Source organism: Apis laboriosa, unplaced genomic scaffold, assembly GCF_014066325.1.
Source record: "Apis laboriosa isolate Shangri-la unplaced genomic scaffold, ASM1406632v1 scaffold40_cov151, whole genome shotgun sequence".
Lineage (NCBI taxonomy): Eukaryota > Metazoa > Arthropoda > Insecta > Hymenoptera > Apidae > Apis > Apis laboriosa.
In genome coordinates, this window is record NW_025223180.1 from 2,358,346 (window position 1) to 2,385,939 (window position 27,594).

Below are 27,594 nucleotides of genomic sequence, written 5' to 3' on the forward strand. Positions count from 1 at the left end.
ACGGTGAGAGCAAACGAGAAAGAGTAATACCGTGATCGTTTAATACTTTTAATCTCACGATGATTTCTTTGTCGACAAAAAAAAAAAGAAGACGAAGAAAGAAAAGAATCGATTCCCCTCGAAGATTTATTCGGTTGATCGACCAGTTAATTTTTTAGGTCACATGCAGGAAAAATTGAATAGATACGTGGTTCACGTTTGTTTCAGAGACGACGAAATTGAATTACTGTTCAGATAACGGAGTCGATATCGTGTGTCGATTGCAGCATAAAGTCGTTGCATTACGGAAATACGAGGTTTCTTGTATAAGTGAAATTCGCAAATATGTTTAACTTAAATATCGCTAATTCGTGACTCTCGATTTAATTGTAAAATTCTAAAATTTTATTTAATTTATATTATTTAATTCTAAAATTTAATCTAAAATTTATTGCGAATAAAATTTGAATCGCGGAAGAAATTCGTGATCTTCCAAATATTTTCAAGATGCGTTTTATTAGATATAGGATGATGTACGTACATCAACTCGATGTAAAAAAAAAAACAAAAAAAAAATGATTCGACGAATTTCGTGAAGAGACGAACATGCAAAAGTGAAGAAAGTGCAAGTCGAACGGATAATAATAAGAATAAAGAGACACGAAAGATGAGAAAAGTAAATGTATATAATTCTATAGGAGAAGGATGATGATCTTGAAATTTTGTAACAATGAAGAAAAGCGGTAATGAGGATGCCACGTGTAATTAAGAAAGGGTTAAATCCATTAAGAGTAAAAAGAGCTGGAATAATAAGAGTGAATTAAGAAGCATCCTATCATCATTTATCTTTGCATCCGTCGTTCAATATTCTAATTAACCTTAAAAAAAACGCCCGTTTAAATTTCTTGCAATTATTATAAATATAATCCTGCTCGTCATAATATTATATATTATCATAACCGCTTCCAGGAAATTTTCCCTGAAAAATTCCTCCGTCGAAAGGTTCATTATATACGCGGTTAATTGTAGCAACTTATGACAAATCATCTCTGAAAAAGTGTGCTTTTTTGAAAAAAATATAATACTTTTCAAAGATTAAAATTATTAAGTTTCACTAGACTTTTATTAAAATTGAAGAAATGATAAAAGAATAGGGAACTTTGATTGTAATTTTTAGAAAAAAAATAATGTATTTCCCAAGGAATATTCAATTATTGACCAGTCTAAATTAATCTAAATTTCGTTTCACAAAAAACACGAATCAATAATCCATCCAAAACCAAAATAATTCAAACAACAAAAATTCAATCCATTTCTAAGGAATTTAATTTCTCTTACATCTCTTTCACGAAAAATACAATCAACAATTCCAAAGAACAAAAAAATTCAACTCATTTCTAAGGAATAATTTAATCTCTCTTTACCATTAATGGTTCAATTTTTTCCTCTAAGATTCATAATATATGTTGTTAATTTATATTCGCACAATTTCATGAAAAACACAGTCAATAACGTCAATCCCATCGAAAATATCCGAAAGAACGAAAAACTCAACCTATCTCAAAAAAAAAAAACCGAATCAAAAATTCATTAATACAAATTATTGCGTCAATCGATCACCGTCAACCACCCACGCGTGTTTAAACCGCGTGCATTGTTGTAACAAGAGGCGAAAGTGTCCACGTTTATCGTTTGACAGCAGCTGGCGGCTAGACAGCGTTACGCCCAAAGGATTTTTATTTGTCAAACCCATACAATTTCTCGCAACATTGTGGAAAAAAAAAATGGACAGAAACCTAGCCAACTAGAAGTAGGCAGCCGAACGTCATTCCAAACCTACGCCGCACCAGCAAACCAATGGCAACACCGAAAGGAAGTCCGAGATCCGCACACGCACACGCTACGTAAAACCAGTATACATCGAATGCGTGATCACCCTGTTAATTAGTTGTGCAACGCGAGTCGACGAGAGCATTGAAACTCTGTCGAACTCTGTATCGAAAAATACACCGATTGGCGTATCAAATATTTTCAACCATGAATTTGCTCCGCTTTGTTTCTTCGAGATGAGAACACCTGAGGAATAATTTTATCGATCGCAAAGAAATGATTCAAAAGACAAACTCATCATCGCTATATTAATCGTTAAGGAAGAGTTAATCCTTGCAGTAGAAGAATATAATGGAAAGAAATGTATCTAATTGCTGATATTTCACGCGAAATTAAAAGTCTTGATCTTCGGAATCGATATCTGTTCACGGTATTGATATCGGTTTCTAACGATTAAAGTTTGTGCATCATATATATTTCTTCATCAAATATTTCCTAGAATTATAAATAGTTATAAATAACTATGAGCAATATATTAAAAAATTAGATATCGTTCCTGAAGAATTAAATTTAACGAACAAGTTACAATTGCGAATTGCAAAAAATATTTATTTACTATTCCATCTTTCTATTTTTTCCCTAAACTCGTAGCTCGAAAAGATCAAAGCGATTTTGGAGTTTGAATCGAGGGGGAAAAAAAAGTTTATGGCCCGCGTCCAACTAAATACGTTTCCCTTTAAATTCGTTTATTCTTTACCTTCTTTCAAATGCAGTTTACGACATTTTTTTTTTTTTTTTTTTCAATAACACAGTAGTCGAAACAAAATTTCAAATTAAATTTAGACCAAGCGTATATTTTCTTTTTTTTAAATTTCTCATAAATCGAACACCTTCGTAAATAAATGATTCTTGTTTCTCCGCAGCTTCCGATAATTTGCGAACCACCGTCAAAGTAAAGACTATAAATTATATTTCTTCCTCCCTAGAAAACATCTTCCTTCCTTGGAAAATATCCTTTGTTCGACCATCGACCGAAACCAATTCTCGGCAAGAAAAAAGCCTCGTTTATCGTAACGCTTGTAGCGGAATAAAAACAGCCAATGCTGTTCCACGGCTAAAAATGACACCATCAACAATCATTACCGCTCAGGCACCGTGACCATTTCATGGTTTGAGAGTGAAATCTTGTCCTTGACACTACTATTGTCCTTCGCCAAGTACTGCGACAAGCGGTGGCCAGTAATAACACGCGACAACAACGAAATGTTTAAAATGTATTTAATGGCTCGAAACGATGTTACCATATATGAGACGTATATAATAAAACTGACTACGATGAAACGTAATCTCGTAGAGTACGTCGAACCGTACCGAATTTAATTTACGTATTCTCCATTTATTTTATTCACTCGTTATTATATTTAAATTTGAGAATCTTATTATTTAACGTGGTCAGATTGTTTTAATCCAAACGGATGATTCGATTCCTTCTCGAACGAATTAATGAATTTCATTAATTTTCATTTGATTAAAAAATTTTTTTTTTAAATATTCTACCGCGTCTCTATGGAAAAAATTCGATGAATGAATCTTCACGGATCTAGTACTATTTCTCGGTTATCTAATAATTCTCAAGCAATTTCACGATGATGAATGGTGTAAAAAGAATTAATTCTTCTGCACAACAATCGATTATACAACAGTTTCTCATATTGTTTTTTTTTTTTTTTATTTCCATTCAACGATGATTCCACGAAAAATACGGAACACGAATCGATCTCGAAAATTTGATCCGCTTAACTTTTTAAAATAAGATTCGTATATCGTTTTACGCTTTAAATCCAAAACGAAAAGAAACATTAAATACACGATATCTTTCAATTCTTTTTTTTTTATCAGAGGTAAAATACCGCGGTTGTCGATCTTTGGCAATAAATCCCGCGAACCACTGTGTACTCTTAGATTTTTTCCATCGATTAACGATAAACCGTTATTGTACCGGATTTGCCATGCGCGATCGAAGTCGATACGCTTGTTCCGTGTGTGAATAAGAGATATCCACCAAACAGTGCGTTATCACTGGGTCATTATTAATTTTCTACACGACCCAATTTTCTCTTGAAAACGCGCATAAATAATGCCGTTAACTATTAGATAGCTTAACAACAAAATCTCGTAAACGAATAATCACTATGAACATCCTAAAGTATAAAGTTTAATTTTATAATCTGATTTCGATGTTCTTCTTTATTTCATCTCTATCAACAGTGATATCGTGTACACGAGATAAGACGTTCTGATTACAGTAAGTAAATATATCGGATAGAAAGATCGAACGATCTTTCAAAAAGATGGATACAATCTTTTCACCGAACAAGAAATCTGCCCGTTTCATCAGAAATTACCCTCCATCTTCTAATAACCATTAACGAGTGCCATTTCAGTTCAAAAAGAAATCGCACCGCTTATCGAATAAATCGTTAGCAATCTACGTGTACAACAACTTCGATACATCGTTCTACGTTCGTACTTTCACGTACATCGATCGCGATGGAAATCGGAATTTCGATAAACATCTGGTAAAAAAAAGAAGCATGGGAATAGCGGTGGAACAGCGATAAGTGGAGCGATAGATAAGCGATTGATGAGGAGGCTGATATATGGTTCGAGATAAGAAACGATAACCTGGCTGACGAGCGAAGATTAATAATCTCTGAATCTCGTATCATAGATTGGATGACGCTATTGTTAACGAGACGATCATCCCCGAGGACTTACGTAAACGGTGGTGACGGTCGCGTTTCTAACCATATCTCTGACGTCGTCTATCTCCCGTCTGGACGTTCCAGGCGCCGTGGTGGGCGCCAGCATCACTTCGCTGCTTGCCATCCTGCGTATTCTCCTAGCCTCGACGGGAGGAATCGTCGTCACAGTGGATACAACATCGACACTTTCGAGGAAACGCATCAAACCAAGACGATCTTTCTTTCCATTTCTTTCTTACGAAAGAAAAGATTCCGACCGCTTTCCAAGATATTTCAACGATTCGATGTAAGGAAATCCTTTTGGAATTTCGTGCACACGTCTGTTCACTCGTTGATTCTAATCTCCTTCGTCGATGATAAAAAATTAAGGAAAAAATGACTAGAATTTGTCTAGACGATGGTATAAATTTGTTTATATATGTCGTTACAGCTACTTTTGGCATTTAATTTGCATTTGTCGTGGAAGTATTAAAAACAAAGAATTGGATGGAACATGGCAGCAGTGTATTATGGAATAATCGATCGAAGTCGAGATTCCTCATAATCTCCAAGTTAACAGAGAGTCGTCGGATGCATTCCTGATTCCACTTGGACGTAATCCCTCTGGTGTGAATCAAATTTCACAATGGCAACGAGCCAGATTTCAACGCAGCAGTCGTTGAAAAACTGATTGGACCCCGGTGGCGTCGGATAAAAGAACTCTCGTCTTGTGAATCGTCATCGGTTCCCGCGTACACTCGTCGCTCTTCCCGCCCATGATTTGACGATTTGCAAATTAAATCGAAAAAAAAAAAAAAAAAAAAAACGAGCACTACGTATAAAGTCACTCTCGATCCTAAGCAAAGCTTCCTCTCTCTTCCAATTTCACCGTGGAAAATCGAGGGGAAAAAACTTCTCGAGATCCTGCCAGGGGAACGTTTCACGAGAAAACAAAAATGGAAATGTAAAGTCAATTCATCGCGTGTCAAAAGAACGTCTTTTTTTTTTCGTCACCAAAGTTCACCAAGTTCAATCAGATCCATAAATTTCTTCGAACACGCATCACACCATGTAATTACACCATGCTTTGACGAAATTCTCCAAAAAGAATCCCCTCCTCGTACATACTACACGAACACGAACTCGAAACACACCAACTCGAAGCACTTCTCCAACCTCGTTTCATCCAGCTCAGGATCTGCCAACGTCTCGATAATCCACACCGGTGTTATTTCTATCCGTTCTGACCATCCTCTCTGAGAAAATGATCGAAACGTCGAGAGGAAAATCGGTGAGTCGATCACAGCGTGCGGCACACGAAGCCACCGGAGAACGGAACTGACCGGCGGCGAATGCCACAAGTGTTCCGAGTGTGGAACGAGACTAGAGAGGCGAAACGTGGTTTCATTCTCTCCGTCTCCCGATGCACACTGCAACAAGAGGGTCGAGAAAGAGAACGAGAGAGAGAGAGAGAGAGGAGAGACGCGTGGAGGAGAGGAGAGCACGCGGTGGTTCGCTGCGTGAGTCAGCTGGCGTTCTCTAAGCCTGGCGTGTGTGCAAAGTCGGATCGTTAGGTCTCTCAGGAGGAGGTGGAACGAGGAGGGGAGAATGTGATTCACGTGGCCGACGACGGTCGGGGATGGCGGTGGTGGGCTGCAGAAACGTGGCTTTTGACGAAGGGAGACGTGACTCGACGAGAAAACCTCCTCCTCCTCCTCCTCTCGTAGAGGCGATGCAAGTACAACGCGAGACACGATGTAGTAAAGTTGTTGTACGATCGGTTGATCGTTGAGTAACCGTGTACCGTGGAGAATTAACGTTTTAACGAAAGGCGTTGCGAGAAGATCGAAGGGGATATAGAAAAAATCGAGAGGATAGGGAACGCGAAGCGGAGACGGTGTATCGATGCTCACTCTCGAGCGTTCGATTTACGACACGGTGGAGGATCGATAACATCTGGTGGTGGATGATCGCACCACGAAGGAAGCGGAAATTCGTTCCATCGTCGCGGGGACAGTTTTCGCTCGACGAAGGAACGAAGCGGAGGCGCTCTTTAATAGCGGCTCGATACAAACGAGCGTGAACACCGTACGGGTCTCGGTTAATAGAAATGCATCTGTTACTCGCCCCGTCCGTCGTTCCTTAAATAGCCGATAGAAATATACTACCCAGCGGGAATCAAAGGTAGCGTAAAATAAATGTTGCTCGATGCAATTAGTTATACCTTTGGCTACCACAACTCTCTGTGTGCACTGCAATTAGTTACTCCCTTGTCTCGAGAAACTTCAGCGAGCCGCATCCGATCACAAATTGTAGAATTTGTTGTTTGCTATAAAAACGACAGGAGAGGGGTCGAAATTAATTCCAACAGGGAGATATTTTGTATTTTCGAAACCAACACCTTGTAAAAATTCTTTTCTTAAAATAGTCGTCGCATCGCACGCGAACATCGTTCGCGAACGATGGACGGAGAAAAGTGAAAAATTGTTGTAATCGTCGTTGGAAAAAAATTCGACTACGCGTGATGATATTATGTTGCGTGCATCGGCTCCCTTCTCCCTCGGGTGGAAGCGCGAACGACTTATCTAATCCCATCACGGTTTCTCTCGTGGCATGGGAGCTCGTTCCGATGATTTATTACCATGAAACGAGAACTTTGAACGTGAAATACGCGATCTCGTGATTAACAGAGTTACACCAATTTCCATATAATTGGATAATACTTCCCAAGGGAAATCGATTGTAATATAATAACATATAATAATAATAATTTAATTTAGCCAAGCGTCGGTTACGGTTATTCTCGAATGTTGTCTCGCCGATTCCTTGAAGTCGGAGATCGCGGATTTCGAGATCCGCGGGATCGATCCAATTTAAACGCGATAAATGGTTTTAACGTAATGGCGTAACGCGGCAAATGCGATAATTGACAAGCAAAACGACAATGGGAACTGCAATCGAGAATTAAAATTTCATCCGTCACGAGTGGAATGGAATTTCAACCCAATATCAACACCGCATCATTAATATTTAATCCGATGGATCCTGGACTACGTAAGCGCTGTGTAATTCAATAAAACTGCGATATACGCGCGTATCTTTATATATCTTTAAACGCGCACTTTCGTTCGGGATACTTTTTATCGTCCAAGTTTGAAATCTGCGATTATCGAGATTCGATTCTTGGTATTACGAGAACGGTAATCTAAGATAAAGTAATATTAACTCCAGACTCAGACCGGTGCGTTCGGTGGTCTCATAAGATTACCATAAGATAATTACTCATAAGATAAGATTACACCTCATAAGATTATACGTAAAAATATGAGTAATCTATTTATGAAACGACAATTTAAAAAAATCAAACATAAATAAATATTGTCGCTATTCCAATAAATATTGCCGCAACAATTGCAGTGATGGCGGAGAGTCACCGCTGAAGTTACGGTATTGACTCAAGTAGTGATCGAGAGTCACCGTTGGAGAGCAAAGGGTTTTAATATTAGTTTCGAAGGTAAAATTTTCCAAATTATTTTATCGAACGGAGTAATCATCTTCGTTTCGTTGAAATAATGGGAATAAGGAATGTTTATAATAAATGAATCGATTTTGTTGAAATATTTCGCAAGAAAAATCTTGAAAGAGACACGCGTATCTCTAGTCAGTGTTGAATTGGACAATCGTCGAACCATCTCGGTTTACCACGAAAATGAAGGAAAGAGAATGCAGTTACGAGTTATGAGTAAGGAAACCTAACCGGCAATAAACTTCACGATACCGCGTCTGTTGTTCTACCATTAGCAGAGAATATAGAGACGGTTACGCTCACATACACACGTACACGAGTAACGTTCTATCGTAACACGAATAATCTCATTATCGTAAAATAAACTGGTAAATCGAGTAAATCGAGTAAATCGCGTCGAAAATTAATTTCCAATATCATATTGATGAATAATGTATACTATTATTTTTTTTATTGGAATTGTATTTTTAAATTAACTTGGAATATTAAATAATTTCGATTCGATACATTGAATCTTAATACTTAACTAACGTTTTTAAGCGTCAAATATTAACGATTCAATATAATATAATAATATTGTTTTCAATATGTATACTAGATACATCCCATGTAAAATCGAATATTATTATAATCCTTGTGTCGTATAAATAAGAAAACCAATTATAAATTTCTAGAAATTGTTTTATATTTTATCTTCACATTCTTCGCAGTTTCTATAAATATCGAGAGCATTATTACTATATATCATCGCTTACTCGACGACACCAGCTGCTAACCGATTATATTAATAAACAATTTATTGTTCATCACAAACGATTCATTGATATCTCTGATTAAAAAATACTATTCAAAGTTAAAAAAAATCTAATTAGAAAAAAAATAACAGTCTTATCGCAAATAGAATATCATTAAAAAGTAATTGCGATAAAATTAAAAATTCGTTGCAAGATCGAAAGCATCGATTTTCGATCGAACGAAATGCCACCATTTCCTCTCTTCGTTAGTAGCAGACATCGCGTTTATCATCGCGAAGATAAGTCTGGATTCGTAATTGAGCGGAATGCACGGCAGAGTTTTCTCTTCGTTGCCGATCCTTCTGTTCGAATCTGACGATTTATCTTGCCACAGCCCCCCGAACCCGTGTCGTCCGGCACGGAGGATGCTTCGAACCGGTGTAAATGGCGCGCGTACAACGCAACAGCAACAACAACAAAAACCTACACCGCGCAACAAAACCACTTACGACCTACTCCACCAACGGTGGAGCTCTCGCTTTCGCCTCTGCTACCCACGCCATTACCTTCCACGATGTTTTTATCCGTCACGGTTTACCGGATTTCGAAATTGAAAAGAATGGCGCGCCTCGTCGCTTTAATCAAAAACCCGATTTTTCAGGGATTCGTTTTTTCTGTTCTCCAGTCTTATCTCTGGAAAAACTGAATTAATGACGCGCATCGCGAGGAAAACGAGAGGTGAAAGTTGCATGCGTTTTTATACGAATCTTATCGTTCGTTTTGTTCGTTTTGATAGGAGAGATAAAAATGTATTTATACGATATATCGATGAAATTTTGAACGTTTGAAAAATTTGTGGAGCGAGTTTATATGTTTATCTCGAATTACGGATTAATTCGAACGAAAGAAAGAGAAAGCGAAGCAAAAGAGCGTAAGAGAAAAAATTGCCCACGATTACGCCTACGCGTGTCTATTGAAAGAAAAAGACCGACCCAACGTTATCTTATATAATACCGTACGAATACAAGGTTCGATCGTCTCGCAAGGATGAAACCACGCGATTTAAATCATCGCAGCATCGCGTACCGCAGTGGTTCTTAAACTCTTCACGAACATTTTCTATGAACATTTTATATTTTCCATACGTTTATTAACAAAAGAGATCAAAATATTCTTCAGTGACCGAACTTTTCCACACTGGTGAAATTATCGAACAAAAAACGATAATCTATCGAATCTGTTTGAAACGCGTCGCTAAACAATTCCAATGCAACACAATGCGAGCCAACTTGTTTAAACGTTCGAGTTGACGATGCCTGCATCGACTTTTTTCAATAGTCGTTTTGACCGAAGGTGAGAAGTGGAAAAGAGATTAAGAACCACTGACCGCGTCGTATGAGAAACGAGTCGGAGGCATACATCATGAACGTTTCGATTACCGTACAAGGTATCGCGAAGGTGTGCCGCGGCGATTTTCCTGTTGGAAAGATATCGCGCCTGTGACGGCCGTGGCGGGGCCGATCTCAATGTAAAACGGAAAAACCTCGATCTTAAGTAGTTCTAGCCTAGAGAGAGAGGACCGGTCGTGACCAAACGCGATCCATCTGTCAAGATCATTGGAACAAGCACAGCTTTATTTAGACCGGTGAGTACAATGACACCGGCCGCGATTAACTACATCTACAGAGGGATCTCACGGTGTTCGAATAATAACGAGAATGATTCTTTTTAATTTTCACTCTCGATACGACTCGATGAAAAACTCTTCAGATATATTTTGAAACATTTTCAATGGTTCGCCGATGCGAGCGTTCCTTTTAATCTTCACTTTTAATCTGCAACTTTAATTTTTACTCGAAATAGCAAAGTAAGTCATTCGCGTTTTGCGTTTGCCTTTTCAAACTAGCTGCACAAATCTGTACGGAATTTCGACGGAAGAGTTCAGTTTGCATCCAACGTGAAAAAACGGTGGTGGTAAGTTTCAAGTGATACGCTTTGATGGAAGATGAACGGAGAAATCAGAGCTTCGAACTATTCCATTAATCTCGTCTCATTCTCGTTCCGGAGTATCTCGAATCGTGCATGATGAGCTAAATGCGCGAACCAACTGTTTCAATGCGAACACCAGAGCGCGCCATTCAGTTATTTATCCGCTATCAAAGAGGAAGGGAGAGAGAGAGAGAGAGAGAGAGAAAAAATGTTCGAAAAGTAAATGGCGAATGCTATTTATAGAAGACGAAGGAGATGAATGCGTTCCAACCTCTCAACGAAGTTGTTCGACCGTGTGAAACGACGATGACGGCCAATGAGACGAGATCGACCGATTTTCAGCTTCGAAAATCCGTTTTTCCTTCCGTTTCCCGTGTTTCTTCGGGGAAATTATCATCGAGGATGTTGCGACGAGCAGATTCTTTAAACTATTCAGAAGAGAGATTTCTTTCGTCCAATGGAATTAAAGAATCGCGAGAGGAGGTTACTTAATTTGATTCGAGAAAGAGAAATTGATTGGACGACACCTAGATAAAAGTAGAAAATCGATTTTTCTGTTAATAAATTTCGCTACGTTTCGTTAAAAGAAGATTGAACGAAGAGATTACAATTTCGCTTCAAAAGAATCTTTTAGAAAATTCTAAAATTCTTCAAACTGACGTTTACGGCGTTTTTAAACTCGAGTTAGTTTACACACGTGCGTGTGTAAATCCGTTTTTCTCGGAAACACCGTTTCGAAAAATGCGCGAGAAAGAAAGGTCGGAGAATGCTCGAGACGAGAATCGATCTTATATGATCGATGGAATGTGCTTATCTATTTTCACGCTAATCGACTCGAGTTCGAAAATTCGATAAATCATAGAACTCGTAGAAACGATTTTTGCCAACTGTCAGCCTTACTTTCACTTTGGAAATGGAAGTACGGGTTTCCTAGTTTCGCGAAAGCTGCACAACAGATCCCTACGAATCCGATGACCCAGATTACACTCCAGCTACTCAGAAGTACGAGTTCGTTCGCGGGATATTGAAATCCAAAGTATCCAACTAACCGAATTTCATAGCCCCAACTTTTCTCCTCTTCGATCAACGCTAATTCCCGTCGTTATACTTTGTTTTGTTTATACTTTGTGCCTATATATACTTTTTGGTCCATTTGGTCGATTCGATTGCTCTCCATTTGCAGATTTATAAGAATTTTTTTTCTTCTCTTATACGAATTTAACGTCGACTAGTAGTAGATCGTCATTAGCGATTCTTTAATATAACCTTGTTGCCAATCTTGGAATATTAAAGTCGAGAGAAAGTTATTCAAGTTACACTTCGTCTTTTAATTTTGGAATTTCTTGCATGCAAATAGAAAGTGATTTACCGCTGTTGTTTTATTGCACAAGATTTCTTTTTGCTAAGAAACGTTGATCTTAATAACTGTTCGTTTCTAGATTCTGGATAATATTTATTATGGGTAAATACATTCGAAATTTTATTTTTTTTTTTTTTAAATATCTAAAATTGATAAAAATTAATCTACATCCTTCTTGCTTTTAGGATTTTCGATAGTGAATTGCACGTGACGATATAAACAATGTCACTTTGATATCAATGGGTGCGATACAACGTTGTAAATGGTTCCTGAAGAAGCACACATAGATGCGTCGTGATTGAATACATTTTGCAAACCGCATTCGCTCGAATTAACACGATTCTCTGAGTCACTGTTGCACGACTATTTCTGGAATGTATAATAATACACCAGTGACCAATTTGTGGATTGTACAGTCTGTGGAAGGAATATAACGAGGAGGAATGCAGAGTCGGTCAGGCATCAAAGTTTGCATACGAAGTTTGAGAGAAATTGGAGAGAACACGAGAGACCGACCGAAGTTGCGCAAAGGTAGATATTTCTTCTTAGACAATTGACAAACTATCATTTCTTTGAAGAAAGTTTAAATAAATTAGCAAGAAAAAGCGAACAAATATAAAAACGTGGATTCCAGAATTTCCTTCACGTTGTATATTAAAATTTTTAATTTTAATATACCGATTTAATTTTTTTATTTTAATAAAATTGATTCCAGTTGTTACGCTTCGTGACAATGTTACAATGTTTTCTTCAACGCAACGCATGGAATTAAGCGACACACCTTAGATTAGGTGGTTCGTTTCCGCAACATTAATCAACGGAAACAATTTAAAGAGGCTTAAAGATTCTTCTCTAGATAGCATCGTCCATAACATCTTACGTAGTTCTATACGCAACTTTATATTGTTAACCGAGGTATTAAGCAAAAATACTATAGAATAATTATTACTTAAGTAAAAATTATATATTTTTAGCTTATTACCAAAAGTAAAATCCAGATATTTAATATAACTTCAACTTTATTCGAGCAATTTTCAATCTTTTGTTCAGATACGAAATTTCCTTCAAATTCAATAATTCACGCGGTTCTCCTCTAAATAATAACTCGTTATATTGGCCAATCTCTATATTCGGAACAAGCGTTGTGAAAATCGCTTTCTTCCACCAATTTCACTTTATTTAGATTGAAGTGCACGCGTGTCAAGCCACGGTCGATCTTTTTTTTTTTTTTTCCACAATATTCTTTCGCAGTTTTCACTTCGAGATAATTAAATGAAAAATAACGCAAAAATAATTTCACGCGCTAATGAATAATTCTCACAGAAACGAACGAAAACAAGATCGTTTTTCGAACGCCAGTTTCTTCGATATCGCACAGCTGTACACGAGGGAATAAGCTGTTACAGCTGTTAGTCAATGAATGACGAATATATCAAATCGTGACAAATCTATCCTCTAAATACGAGCTCTGCCATGTGCATGAACATCCTCATCGATCGATAATGTTACCGAATTAATCGAGCCAATCTAATAGCTTGGATTTCAATTTCGATTCATTTATTATTCGACATTACTGTGCATAGTCTTAAATCGAGACAAAGATATTGTCGGATACAAAATGTATCAATGGAAATGAGATTCGCCGGAGAAAATTACTGAGATGCAAACAATCGAAAAGAAAACAACAAACGGAATCGCATTCCACGATATAAATGAATATATTAATATTAATATTTATTACTCAAAAGAAAAATAATAATTGCAGAATTATTATATTAGCTTAGATTTTTTCATTTGGAAGAAAACATATTTTTCTGTTCATCAACAATATATATAGATAATAAAAGTTGAACAATTATATCCTCCTTTTCTTTGAATTTCCTTCCTTTCTTTTAACTTATTGTTTCAAATTAAACTTTATTTCCTTAATTTCTCTCTTCAAGTGTCGTTAAGCTATTATTGCGTTATGTTAAAAAAAAAATTAATAAAAATAAAAATCAAAAATACAACAAACATAATAGAATATTTTTTTTCTAGAGATATGACTCTGATCTCCGACTATCGATAATCCTGTGTTACAAATGCCAATGTAACACAATTTTCAAAAATTGGCGTCACTATAAATCGTATTAATCGACATTAAAACGTGATTCGTTTCGCGTTAAAGAAAAGAAGGATCATCAGTTGGCAAACGACAATCGCCTTTCTTATATCGGCCAGCTAGATTTCTGACACCTTTTTTTAAAAGGAACCGAAAGACACGGCTGGTTCGTTTGGGTGGAGGCCAAGCTTGACCATCGATAACGAGGTCACTATGATGCTTACATATTGATTGTTTATTGCTACGGGTTTGCGCAAGCTGCCATGTGCCAAGATTAACGGTGCAAACCAAACCACGAACCGTACAGGACAATGGCAAGTTCAACTTTCGAGTTGGATGGACAATTGAATAGTTGGGCAGAATGTGTATTCACGAAGAAAAAAGTACCGAGTATTGCGTTTTGAATATTTATCATGTGTAAAAATAATACAATTGCGAACATTTAATCAATTAGATTGAATAATATAAATAAAATAAATAAAAATGAAGTAAAGTAATTTGTGAAATTAGTTTTTAATTTTTATCTTGAATTAAAATTAATTAATTTTGCTGCAATTTTCTAAAAGTAATCAGAAATTTAATGATAAAATACGAATGTGTTAGTTTATATACAATTCCACTGTTATTTTAATTAAAAAGTAATCAAGAATAAAATAAAAAATTACTATATTTAAAACTACTTTTTTGTCTGCGATAATCGATAAAGAGCAAAGGAGGGAGGGACGACAAGGATTTATCTTTAAAATTACATTTAAACTTTAAATAGATACGATCTACCCAATCGAAAGAAAAGAATAGAAAAAATAGAAAGAACATCGAACCGCCATCTATTTTAAATCTTCTATTTATCCACGTTATTTTTTGCAACACGTGAATTCATACTTCGAGGTTATCTCGCGTTAAAATTTACCAATTTCTCTTTAACTATCACGCATATCACCGTGAAATACTATTCTAATCGTTCGACGCGTCTGCGTAACCCAGTAACCCAGTATTCTCAAATGCATAATACAATTGTATAAAAGGTGATACGATAAATAAATCGTGAGGTGTATGCAAATGTCGTGATGAAGGAAAATGAGGAGAGATTATGGAAATGAAATAATGAAAATATTCGAAATATTATAAATTTATATCAGAGTTACTTCATCTTTTGAAAATGAAGAATTTTGATTCGTGACAATAGAGATTATTTTTAAATATAGAAATCTGATTTTTAATTTTTTAATTATTATTATTATTATTATTATTATCATTATTCTCTAAAATTCCAAAATATTTTTTCCAGAAAAATCGCAAAAAATTAACCGGCATTCGAATATTTCAGATTCTACACGAGAAATTTTTCGCGATGACATGGAATAAAAGGGTCAAGTTTCCAGGAAGAAAATGTTTCCATGGTCCCCAAGGACGAGTCGCTTCATTCCAAGTCACCGGTAGTGGTGTAATTAAACAGATAATTACGATCGCGCGACGCGATTCCTGGAGATCCAGCCTCGTTTTACCGTGCAATAAATAAGCTTGCGTACAGGAAACGACGCCATATTCGTCATAGCGTCGCAGCTCGGGAATAGCTTTCGTATGTAATGTCGTCTGCACGGCTATCCGTGCACGTGAACTGCGTAAATACCATGTACAAGAATTTTCAGTGAATAAATTGAAGACAACTTCATGTCTTGTTTATAGAAGAGTGATGACAAGTATTTTTTGATAAAAAATCGATTATATGTTAATTACGATTTCTCGTTTGTTACTACTAGAATACGAAGTTACAAATTATCAAAGGAATTGATGAGAATCTGATAGTCTAAAAAGAAAATTATTATGCAACGTGAAACAGTGAAATAGATTCGTCAAATGCGTAATAATTTCTAAACGTATCACGATTTTTTATAGTACGTATGTGAATAATGAAAATAACTAAGACGTAGGTTATTGATGACCAACGTGTTAAAGAATGCGATGAATAGATTATTTTGAATAGATTTAATTATCTCAAACATTTTTGTAAATTATTTTCACGAATAGTACTTTATTTTTTTATTTTTTTAGGTATTTTTATAATAATAATTTAAATAATTATATAGCATGATAAATTTGAACAATTTAAAAGAAGAAAATTGATTAATTCAAAGAGATAACAAACAAAGAGATTCTAACAAAAAGTTCAACTTTTGATTATATATAATAAGTTATAAGTTTAACTTATTTTGATTCACTGAAACAATTGTATTCATACTTCAAAATCATTTTTTATTCCAATGAAAATATATATTCTATCAAGTTTATATAAATATATATTCTATCAAGTTTATTATGGTAAGAAAATGAATTCTTTATGCTAAGTGTATCTTTTTTAACAATTTTTTATGAGATATTGTTGTGAGCATTAAAGATTAATTAGTTACAATTCTTAATTTAAAATACTGAATTTCATACTTTGATTCACAAAATGATATAACGAGAAATTTGAAGATAACAAAAGACAGTTGAGAACTACTCTTTCATATCAAATCAATAATAAATATATCAATTATATTAATAAATAGTATTTTGCAAAATTTTAAATAAAAATGAACAATATATTGAAATATTTTAATAAAAATGTATGGTTCTTGAAATAAATTAATCTTTATAATTGATTTAGATTGTAACTGAATTAGAAATATTAACTATCTATTTATACTTTTCTCATATTAAGTAATATTTTATATATATATCTTTGTTTTATATATATTGAGTAATGTAATTATTTATGTTCTGAAATATTATTACTCTATTATTATATTTATACTACTATTTATTTTATTTATTCTATTTACTTTGCTATTTACTCTACTTTACTATCTGTCTCTACTCGCTTACTCTATTATATTTATTAGTATTCTTCTAACGTTGTAAAAAACTTTTAATAATGATCAAAATAGTGAATGATTCCTATTATATGAAAATATAAAATAAAATATTCTTTGAGAAAACTTGCACGTACGAATATAAAATGAAAAGTTTCATGTAATTAGAAAAAAATGAAAAATTAAATATAAAATTCAAGTTTATTTAGCTTTCCAATATATATCTGCATAATATATTTTGAAAAAGATATATGAAAAGTTAAATAATAAATTAATAATAAGTATACTAATCTATTTTTTTTCAGAAAATATGATGTAATTCATATAAAATCTATCAAAACACAAGTAGCACTAACTAATGCATCTTCAACGATAAAATCTAAATAAAATCTGAATAATGTCTGAATAAAACTTATGACAGTCCTAAATATATTAATGACACACGATTTATCAAAAAATACAGTAATATTTTAAAATAAATAGCACATATATATAGTACATCTTATACATATACATATATATATTAGTACATTACACAAATATATATACATTATAATTGTATATATATTTTATATATACATATAAAAAAAACATAATAATTATATATACTTCTTTATCAAATAGAATCTAACCTCAAATCAATTCAACTTAACAACTTTGAAAACATTACAATATCATTTTGAAGCTCAAAACTTATATCGATATTATTATGTTAAGTAATTACACTATGTTAAATGAATACTTTATATATAATATATATTATATAATATACTATAAATATACTCTTTCTATTTACTACTAACTACCATAAAGTGGCATTTACTATAATTATCTATAATATTTTATCTTATTAGAAATATTATATTCATTATTTTTATCAAATTTCTAATCTATCAAATAAATATCTTTATAAATATTCAATAAAATAATAAAATTAAAATGTATAAGTGATATCTATATATAAGTACATACCTGACGGGAATCATAGGCGTCGGAGAAATGTTCAAATTCGGCTCCGCCGTGATGTTGCTCGCCGGCAGGGCCCTTACGTCGATCATCACCCGCGTTACGATCCATTGCGTCGAAAACATGGACGACCGTATCGGGCACACCGTCACACGTATGATTTTCCGTGCTCAGGGCAGATTCCTCTGTTTTGCCCTTAACGAAGAGGCGCGAGATCGCACTCCACATTCAATGAAATCACAGCATTCGCGACGGTTGCAGCAACGATCCGTTCAAACGAGTCCTTGTTCTCGTCATAGCCGGCGAGACACTGCGTTCAAAGTATTTCGCGTTATTCGATACGCATACACGATTATTTCTTCTGTCGCGGGATCATCAGGCACGTTTACGAGTTTATTTCGAACAATTCAAACATTCCGTTTAAAGAACGCAAAGGTTAGGTAGCACGAATACCGCTCAACTTCATTCGAAATAAGGTTAGAGTGTGCGCTTGGACGATCGTAATATCACTTACGAATAGATTGTTCACATTAGAACGATATCACCTTCAATTTCGAGTCTATTCGATAGACGCAAATCATCGATTCGAAATATTTACAATAAGATCGGTAACGAAAAAATTTAAATAATCACAGGCTAACTTTATGGCTCGTGCCGGAACACATACAAGGCTACAATAGACACGATATTTTGAAACTTCGAGCAGCGTTCTCTCGACATGCAGCGCTGTACGCAGTATATTTAAAAATTATACTTAAAATAATGCCGAGTTACAACAAAATGATGCAAAGAATGAATAGTAAATCTAAGGACACTCTTCTACTGTGTCTACGGAGGACTCTGCTATTTTTGTCAGCAATTCTCCTCGCGCGTTCTGCACTCCACGGGCAATGTGCGAGCTTCTTTATCGATTTTGCGCGAAACAGTGGAAAAACCAAGAACAGGTATTAAATTCAAAGTAGCAGAAACATATCACACTAGAAATTTTGGGTACGTCTTCAAATTTAATTTCTTTGAGAAATGTCTCTGTTAGTCGATTCTTTCGATTGATGTTGCAAAAATGTTATTGGCACCTGTAAAAGGGGCGTACCTTGCGCGATTCTATTTCGTTAAAATAAATAATATATTTTTTTGTTCTTTAAACTTAAATTCACGACGTGCTTCTTATTTGTTTCATAAAATTTTTCTTTATAATTTATCTAAAATCCAAATAATCAGATTCTCGTTGACAGCGGTACGAAAGCACACGAGAAGACTACTGTCGTACACAGCACACACTTCATATTAGCACCACTAACGATTCGTTGGTTTTATACAATCGTTATTATCTACTTTCCGCACGAAATTCTTAAAAATCACGATTGCATATATCGATGCACGTTAATTCTCAAATAAGAAACATGGTCAGCACGAAAAATCGTCATTTCGCACGAACATCCAGTCCACGGCACGTTCGCCGTCCATCGTGAAAACGACCATCGATTTGAAACGAGAATATCGTTCAGCGATACATCGAAACAGATTCGAGAACAGTAGCCATATTCTTTCCAGTTAAATCAATTCAGGGCAACGATATTTTAAGAGAACTATAATTAGTCTTTTTTTTTTAATTCTAAACGTATGAAAGATATTTTTATACATATTCAGTAATGTGAAAATATTGTAATAAAACTTAAAAAATTTTCAAATAATGAACAAATAAAAATCAAGATTGAATTAATTTTAAATATATTATAGCAAGCGTGATTAAATCTTATTGGCTGAAATACAGTTTAAAAAATCACGTGCCTATCTAAATCGTCGAATGAGAAGTTTCTTTTAGATTCATTCTAAAAGCTTATGTTTTGTTATAAAAATTTCATAATGCAACGATAAAATCAATTTTTACAATAATTAAGTACTGCATTTTTTTTATTTAATTATTGTAATATAATTGCATATATATAATTAAATATTTATATATAAAACTTATATATTATTATAATATAATTGATAATATAATTGAAAATTTATAAAATTATATATAAAAGTAATTTATATATTATATGATTCCTATAATATTCAAAATTGATTTTTTTTTAATAACATATAATATATTGAAATTAAAATTTTAGTTAAAATAATGCTTTCATGTATACATATAGTGCCATCTACATGCAGAAAATTAATTAGAGATAAAAATTTATAAATTAAATTAACAGTCTTTATCATGTAAAAGTTTTCTAGAGTAATAAATTTTAACAAATTAAAATTAATAAAACTCTAAAATTTATAAATTTAATAAATAATATCTTATATAATAACAAAAAATTTTGTATAAAGTTAATAAATTTAATTAATTATAAGATTACAAATCATTATATTAAATTTATAAATTATAAAATTAATAAATGGAAATAAAAAAATATCATATTTAAATATTTATTAAAAATCTGTAAGCTACTTGCACTGCTATCGGTATGGCAGTTAGCTTTTGTCTGCTAAGCTATAGTTACCTAGTGGAAAATGATCTTATATGTGTCAGATACGAGATACACAGGATAGATAATATTTTGTAAATTTTATCTTGTTCTGAAATCGACTTCGAAAAAAATAGCTTTCTTATGCCCTTTACAAAAAAATTCATAAAATCCATTTTATCCCTAATCCTATCTATCTATACAAAAATTTATTTAAAATCAATAATAAGTCTTTCTTTTAATAAGTTTGCAAAACGTTCGATCTTTGATCTTAATATATAACTATATATAAAATTTAAATATTTTATATCTAATATTACTATTCATTATATATGAATATCCGTTGTTATTATATTCATACAAAAATCTACGTATAAAACCAGTCATCGATTGGTCCAGTCAGATCTTTCATCTTACGATATGATTGAAAAATCAAAGGAACATAAATACACTCACCAATATATGCGAAGAATCTGTACTGCCATCAATACTACTGTAATCCATAGAATATCCATCACGAAATATTCATCAAATAATATCAAGAAATGGAATATAACAAAGTATAGAAAACATTTTAAATATTTTAGTACTGATTATTTGAAAGAGTTGAAATAAAAAATATATAAAAATAAGTATGTTTTCCCTTTATTTCTATTAAATTCTATTCTGACACTTATTCTATCTTATGTAAAAAACGAATATTTAAAAAAAAAAATGAGAAATAATAACGCGTTTAATTCACAATCAACGAACAAACACTGATTCTAATTTCACGACTATTTAATTAGAACTAACATAAATTCTAAAATATTAAAAATTACGAAGCAAACACTGAATTTACCAACTGTATTACACACGGTTATAAAAGTCTTCTGAAAATAATTATTAGTATTAAGCGAAAGAGAGAATATAATTTATAAAAAAAGAAATAAAATATTTTTTCCATAGTTTTTTCTTCCTTCTATCGAAGAATTTATTTGTTTCAAAAAATATTATTTTTTTTTTAATCTATGGATTACTATTAATTTTTCATGATTACAAATTTCATATATAAAAAGATAGAATATATTTTTAAATCATATTATATACTATTTAAACAGAAATATTAATATTTGTAATGAATATAAAAGTAATCATTATAAAATTATAAATATATTTTGGAATAATAAAATAAAAACAATCGAAAAAAAACAATATATACACTATACAAGAAAAATAATCGAATTTCTCTTTGGAAAAGTACGATGGCCTCCATATTGAATTTTTTCTGTCTTTAAAATTATTACCAATAATCAAATAATAAACCGAATAAAAGAAAATAAACTTTAAAATAATCGTATAAAATATGAAATTAATCAATGACATTAAAATAATAATCAAGTATAAACTTTATTTTAAAAAATCATAATAGCTATCGTCAAATAAATCAATAAAGGAAAAAGAATGATTTAATTCTCAAAAGATTGCCAATTATAGTAATAAATATATAGTAATAAATATATGTAATATTTAATATTAAATAATTTATTATTATTATATTCGTATAATAAAATATGTTATGAAAGGAAATATTATGTACTATCTATATAGCAAATAAATCACACACGTTCAGGAAGAAACTTTAATCACTACGAATATCGATAACACGATACAGAAAAAAGTTATCAACTTCAAGTATACTTGACGAAAAATAAAAAAAAATATAAAAAATATTATATTTAGAAACATAATATTATATAATCTTATTTGATAAATTTATGATTTTGTATATTTGTTTCAATATGGTTAAAAAGGTTCGAACGACAATTTGCCTCAAAAAAATATAAAAATAATAAAACAAATGTATAAGAAAATCATATTAAGATGAAAAAAATGAATTTAAATCTCGAGTCAACGAAACACAATTACCGGTAACCTCAATTAAATAAATGAAAATAAATGAAATTCCGGAATCAAAAAACAGATAAAGAAACTTAAAACAATTCTTTAATTATTTTTATCATTACAATAATAAATAAATTATTAAATAAACTAATAATAATTTATAAATTCGATAAAAGAATATGAATAAAATTATTTATACTGCATACTCGAAAATGATTGCTTTCACGATGACTTTCCATAGAAGACTGATGCCACGCGCCACAAGTCGAATAACAATTTTCTGATTGGCTAACGTCGTAACCAATTCTATTCAATCAAAACCACGTAGAAATTTTGCATAATATATTATATTTAATTATTCTAATTAAATTTAAAAAATTAAGTAAAATTAATAATTTATTATTATATTAATAATTTATTAATTTAATAATGATTTATATATTTTTTTATTAATTTGTTTATTGATCTTTTTATTATCAATTTACTGATTATTTACCAATTTATTCTTTTGTCTAATGATTTATTTGTAAATTTTTTTATAGACTTTTTCGCTTTTGAATATGTATCAATTTATTTATATATTAATTTATTTATTTATTTATTCATTTGCATTTATATATAAATATATATATATATATATGTATGTATTCATTTTCTAGTAATTTATTTATTTTTCTAGTAATTTATTTACTATTATTACTAATAAATATTGACTATTTATTATAATAATAAAATTATTATTTTAATTATTGTTATTTTTTAAATTTTTATATTAAATTAATTTTAATAATTTATTCTTAATATATATTTAATATTTAGAATAATTGAATATCTCGATTGTTTAATTCGACTGTTTAATTATATTTTTATGAATGAATATATAAAAAAATAAATACAATTACATGGATAGATAAATAAATAAATAATGAGGCTATTAGATAAATGGATAAATGAATAATTCATAAAATAAATATCTAGTGATATATGATAAATGAATGAACAAATAAATAAATCACTAAATAAATGAAGGAATAAATAAATAAATAAATTGATACGTATATAAATGAGCAAAGCAAAGAAATCTATAAAAAAGTTTACAAATAAGTCACTAATAAATAAATCGATAAATAATTTATAATCGATAAAAAATCAATAAATAAATAAATTAATTAATTAAAAAATATATAAATATATAAATCAAATAAATAATTATTAAATTAATAAATTAATAATTTGCTCTTAATATATATTTAATTAGAATAATTAAAATATATCATGCAATACTTTAATTTTATGAACGATTTCGATTGTAAAATTTTTTTAACTTTAACCAATCAAAAAACGACTTCGATTATTATAACGTACAGAATTAGTGTCCTGTGGAAAATAATTGTGGTGGTGGGATGTGTGACAATAACCGATAATTCGATATATAGTAAGCAATTCTGTTCATATTTCGTTATTAAATTTATAAATCACTATTAGTTTTGTTTATTTAATAATCTATTTATTATTATAGTGATAAAAATAATTAATGTTTTTGAATTGCTTTATGCATTTTTTATGTCAATCATTATCGTTGAGGTTACCAGTAGTTTATGTTATGTTAAGTCGAGAATTTATTTTTTGCTTCAATTAAATAAATAATAAAAATTTATAAATTTATAAATCATTGATTATTATAAACCTAAATCATTATAAAACCATATAAAATGACTTAAAATATTTTAACACAACTATAAATCGAAAATTAATATTACAAAACAATAAATCTAATTTTAGTTTATAAAAATTCTATATTAATTATTATATTTATAATATAAAATATTTATTAGAGATATAAATTAACAATTTAATAATCAAAATTATTAAATAATTGATCAATATATTCAAAAGTATATTCGTCAAAGAACGTATGTCTTCGACGAACTTCGGTTATGTTCGGGACCTATAAATACGAGGTAAGTCGCGAGACTGATTACTTCTTAACGAACTTTCGTAAGATAAGGATCGATATTATAACATTTTAATTTCTTATAACAATAATTTTATCATTTATTTTTATAATATTTTTTATTTATTTATATTTTTATATTATTTTTATTCGAAATTAACATCTAATATTGCTGTTATATATTATATATTATTTATTCATCTAACTCCTAAAAAATAATATTTTTTTATTGCATTATTTATTTAATCATTTATAAATTCGTCTATTTCTATATTTATTTCTTGATTTATTTTTTAATTTATATTTTCGTTCATTTATTTATTTCTATATTTATTCCTTGATTTATTTTTTAATTTATATTTAATTTATATTTGTTTAGTTCTATATTTATTTAATTTTATTTTTACTCATTTATTTAGTCAATTGATTTTTTATTTGTTCATTTATTTTTCATTTATTTTTTTAATTTATATTTTCGTTCATTTATTTATTCATTTATTCTTTTATTTATTTATTTCTATATTTATTCTTTGATTTTTAATTTATATTTATTTTATTATATTTCTTTATTTATTCATTTATTTTCTAATTATTTTATTAATATTATTATTTATAAATTTTTTAAATTTATATATTTTTAAATTTTATATTTGTTCTTTTACAATATAGTAATAAATAAATTTTTTAATAATATGGGTTTCAATGTAGTTTGAGTTAGCGATATTATTCCATCTCGATCATATTAATTATTTTTCATATTAGCGTTACATTTTGAAAATGAAAAATAAAATCGCGTTTTGAAAATAGTGTATATAAAATTGTATTGAAAATTATGTATATAAAGTGGTTTCTTTCAGTATTATGGAAATTGATTAAATTTTTGGATTCAAAAAAAAAAATGAAAGATATAAGAAAAAAGACATAAATAAATTAAAAGAATATATAAACTTATAAAAAAAATAGAAAATCGTTAAAATATTTAAAAAATAAGTAAAAAGAACGAAGAATTGAGAATCAGCGCCATCTCTTGGTTTCAAAATTCAAACTATTTTTATCAAGATTGTGAAATAAATCAAGAGATGGCGCGAATAGTTTATTTTTACCATATCTCTATCCTTCTCTCACTTTTTTCTACGTTTTATTTGCGGCACTCTGCAGATGGCGCTGATTTCAGTATTTTTATTCTATCTCTATCCTTCTTACACTATTTGTTTTCCTTATCTATATTTATTTCACATATTCATAGATTCATAAGATGGTGTCAATTTTTAATTAACTTTATTACATCGTTATACAACTTATCGATTAAAAAAACGTTTTAATAGAATTATATTCTTTTCAAATAGATCTCAATATGTAATCATTTTCTCATCATTTGGCGAAATTGATAATTGATTTTCCAAAATTCTCTTTTCGAAATATATATTTCGTTAAAATTCAGTATTTTATTTTCGTATAAATTCAGTATTTTTTATAATATTTTATTAATAATTATCTTTATAAAATCAAGCAAAAAATTACACAAATTTTTAATCCAATCTAAATCTTACACGAATTATTGGATTATTATTATTAGATTGAAATACAACTATCAGGAAACTTTGTATAATATTCTTCCAATATTTTTTCAATTATTTTTCATTTTTTATTTTTTTTTTCACTTTCTTTATCGAAGATTTTATCAATTTTTGTATAGTGCATTTATTGCTATTTTCTTCTCTATCGCTTTTAATTATATAAATTATCTTTCAGAATTAATATGCATATATCTTAGTTTTAAATATGTTGTAAAAGATATAACGACGCATTTCGTACAAAGATAGTTCTCTAATTTGAAGCGAAAAATAAATTGTCTTGTATTTTTTACTGATTTTATTCTCGTTTCAATCGAGTGTTTCTTGTTTTGAATGCTTTATCTTATAATTATTTGAACGATTTTCTATTTTTTTCTTCTCTATTTTATATTTCTACGTTCACTTGAAATGTCATCATGTTTTTATTAACTCGTTCTTTCTTGAGTGACTGTGCATGCAATAGTAACAGGAATCGTCGGGTTAGTGCTCTACTTCCGGTGGTCAGTCGAGGGTCCGAGTCGATCGATATCTTTATTTATTCGGCTAAAGTTAAATATCGTATGCCTACCATTGACTTCGTAATACTTTAAAAAAGTAAAACATCGAGCTAAAAATTGCGAAATATCTTCAGTTTGGATTATGCGAAATTCCTTTTGACTATTTTGGTTATCTACGAACGAAGTAAACTACAGATAGAACTGATATATATAGATATATAGATTCTACTTTATCGAAGCATTTGCGCTTTAGGATCATGAGATCAATGTAGAACTTTATCTAAGTAATAAATGATTTGATTTATGGTAAAAAAGAAATTGACACAAATACATTGTACACATTATATGTAGTATGTATTATAGAACGTATTTACAACGATATATTTACATTGTCATTACAAAAATTGTGTTAATGATACCACAGACTATTATATTCATCGATTGATTTGTGATCGCATTCACAAAGGCATTCACGCATCCCACGAGCTAAAATGGACTATGCTTCTTCATTCCCATTCACACGGTTAAACGCTCGTTAATCGCTTTTTAAACAACGCTGACACATATTTCTCGAGCAGCGGCGGCAGCACAATCGAGTTTCGCGTCGGAATAATTTAAAACTTTTAATCTCACGCGTGTGTCGATTAAGTATGACTATAATTCTTCTATGTTTCTTACGAGCTTGTAAAAAATGGAAATTTATACAAAAAAAAAAAAAAAAAGGAAAACGTAAGAGTGGGCGGAAAAAAACTATTCGTTCGATTTAACACGTTCACTGCGCTTATTTATGAATTTTAATCGGGATTAAGACGGGATTTTACGATGTGCATACGTGTATGGCGAATTAACAAATAGGAAATTTTTCAAAATATTTCGACAATACGTATGTTGGTACACACAGCGCACAGATAAAGAAAAAAATTCGTTCGGCAGTGGACACGTTAATTAATAAATTCTCGTTGCACGTGATATTTCGCTCCGGTTGAAGAATATGTTTGTATTTGCGATATTTTTATTCAAAAATTTGATTGCCTTTCGCGCATTAGATAAAAGTTCGCGACAAAATTAAAGAGTCTTCCACTTTCTATATACGTATATATAAATACATTTACACTCTACATACATGTACATAGAAAGTTGAGTTA

The 27,594-nt window shown here is 30.9% G+C and overlaps 1 protein-coding gene and 1 long non-coding RNA gene across 18 annotated transcripts in view; one reads left to right on the forward strand and one right to left on the reverse strand.

Moving 5' to 3' along the window:
• Window positions 1-19,533, reverse strand: part of LOC122715968 (patronin) — a 69,092-nt gene extending 49,559 nt beyond the window's left edge. For 15 of the 16 annotated variants that reach the window (XM_043938594.1, XM_043938600.1, XM_043938589.1 and 12 more), the window contains exon 1: window positions 18,088-19,533. In XM_043938594.1, the coding sequence (XP_043794529.1) occupies window positions 18,088-18,309 (222 nt within the window). In that variant the 5' untranslated portion in view covers window positions 18,310-19,533. Of the gene's footprint in view, window positions 1-4,587; window positions 5,334-18,087 lie in introns of those variants that run through there. The other variant, XM_043938590.1, reaches the window with a different exon arrangement.
• LOC122715969 lies at window positions 10,349-16,155 on the forward strand. Of its 2 annotated transcripts, XR_006346930.1 has the most exons (5): window positions 10,349-10,458; window positions 12,348-12,693; window positions 12,878-13,077; window positions 14,200-14,653; window positions 15,591-16,155. It is a non-coding gene; the product is annotated as an uncharacterized LOC122715969 (long non-coding RNA). The 2 variants fall into 2 exon arrangements; XR_006346929.1 differs by lacking the exon at window positions 15,591-16,155 and having other exon boundaries at window positions 14,200-14,916.
• Window positions 19,534-27,594: the final 8,061 nt, after the last annotated feature.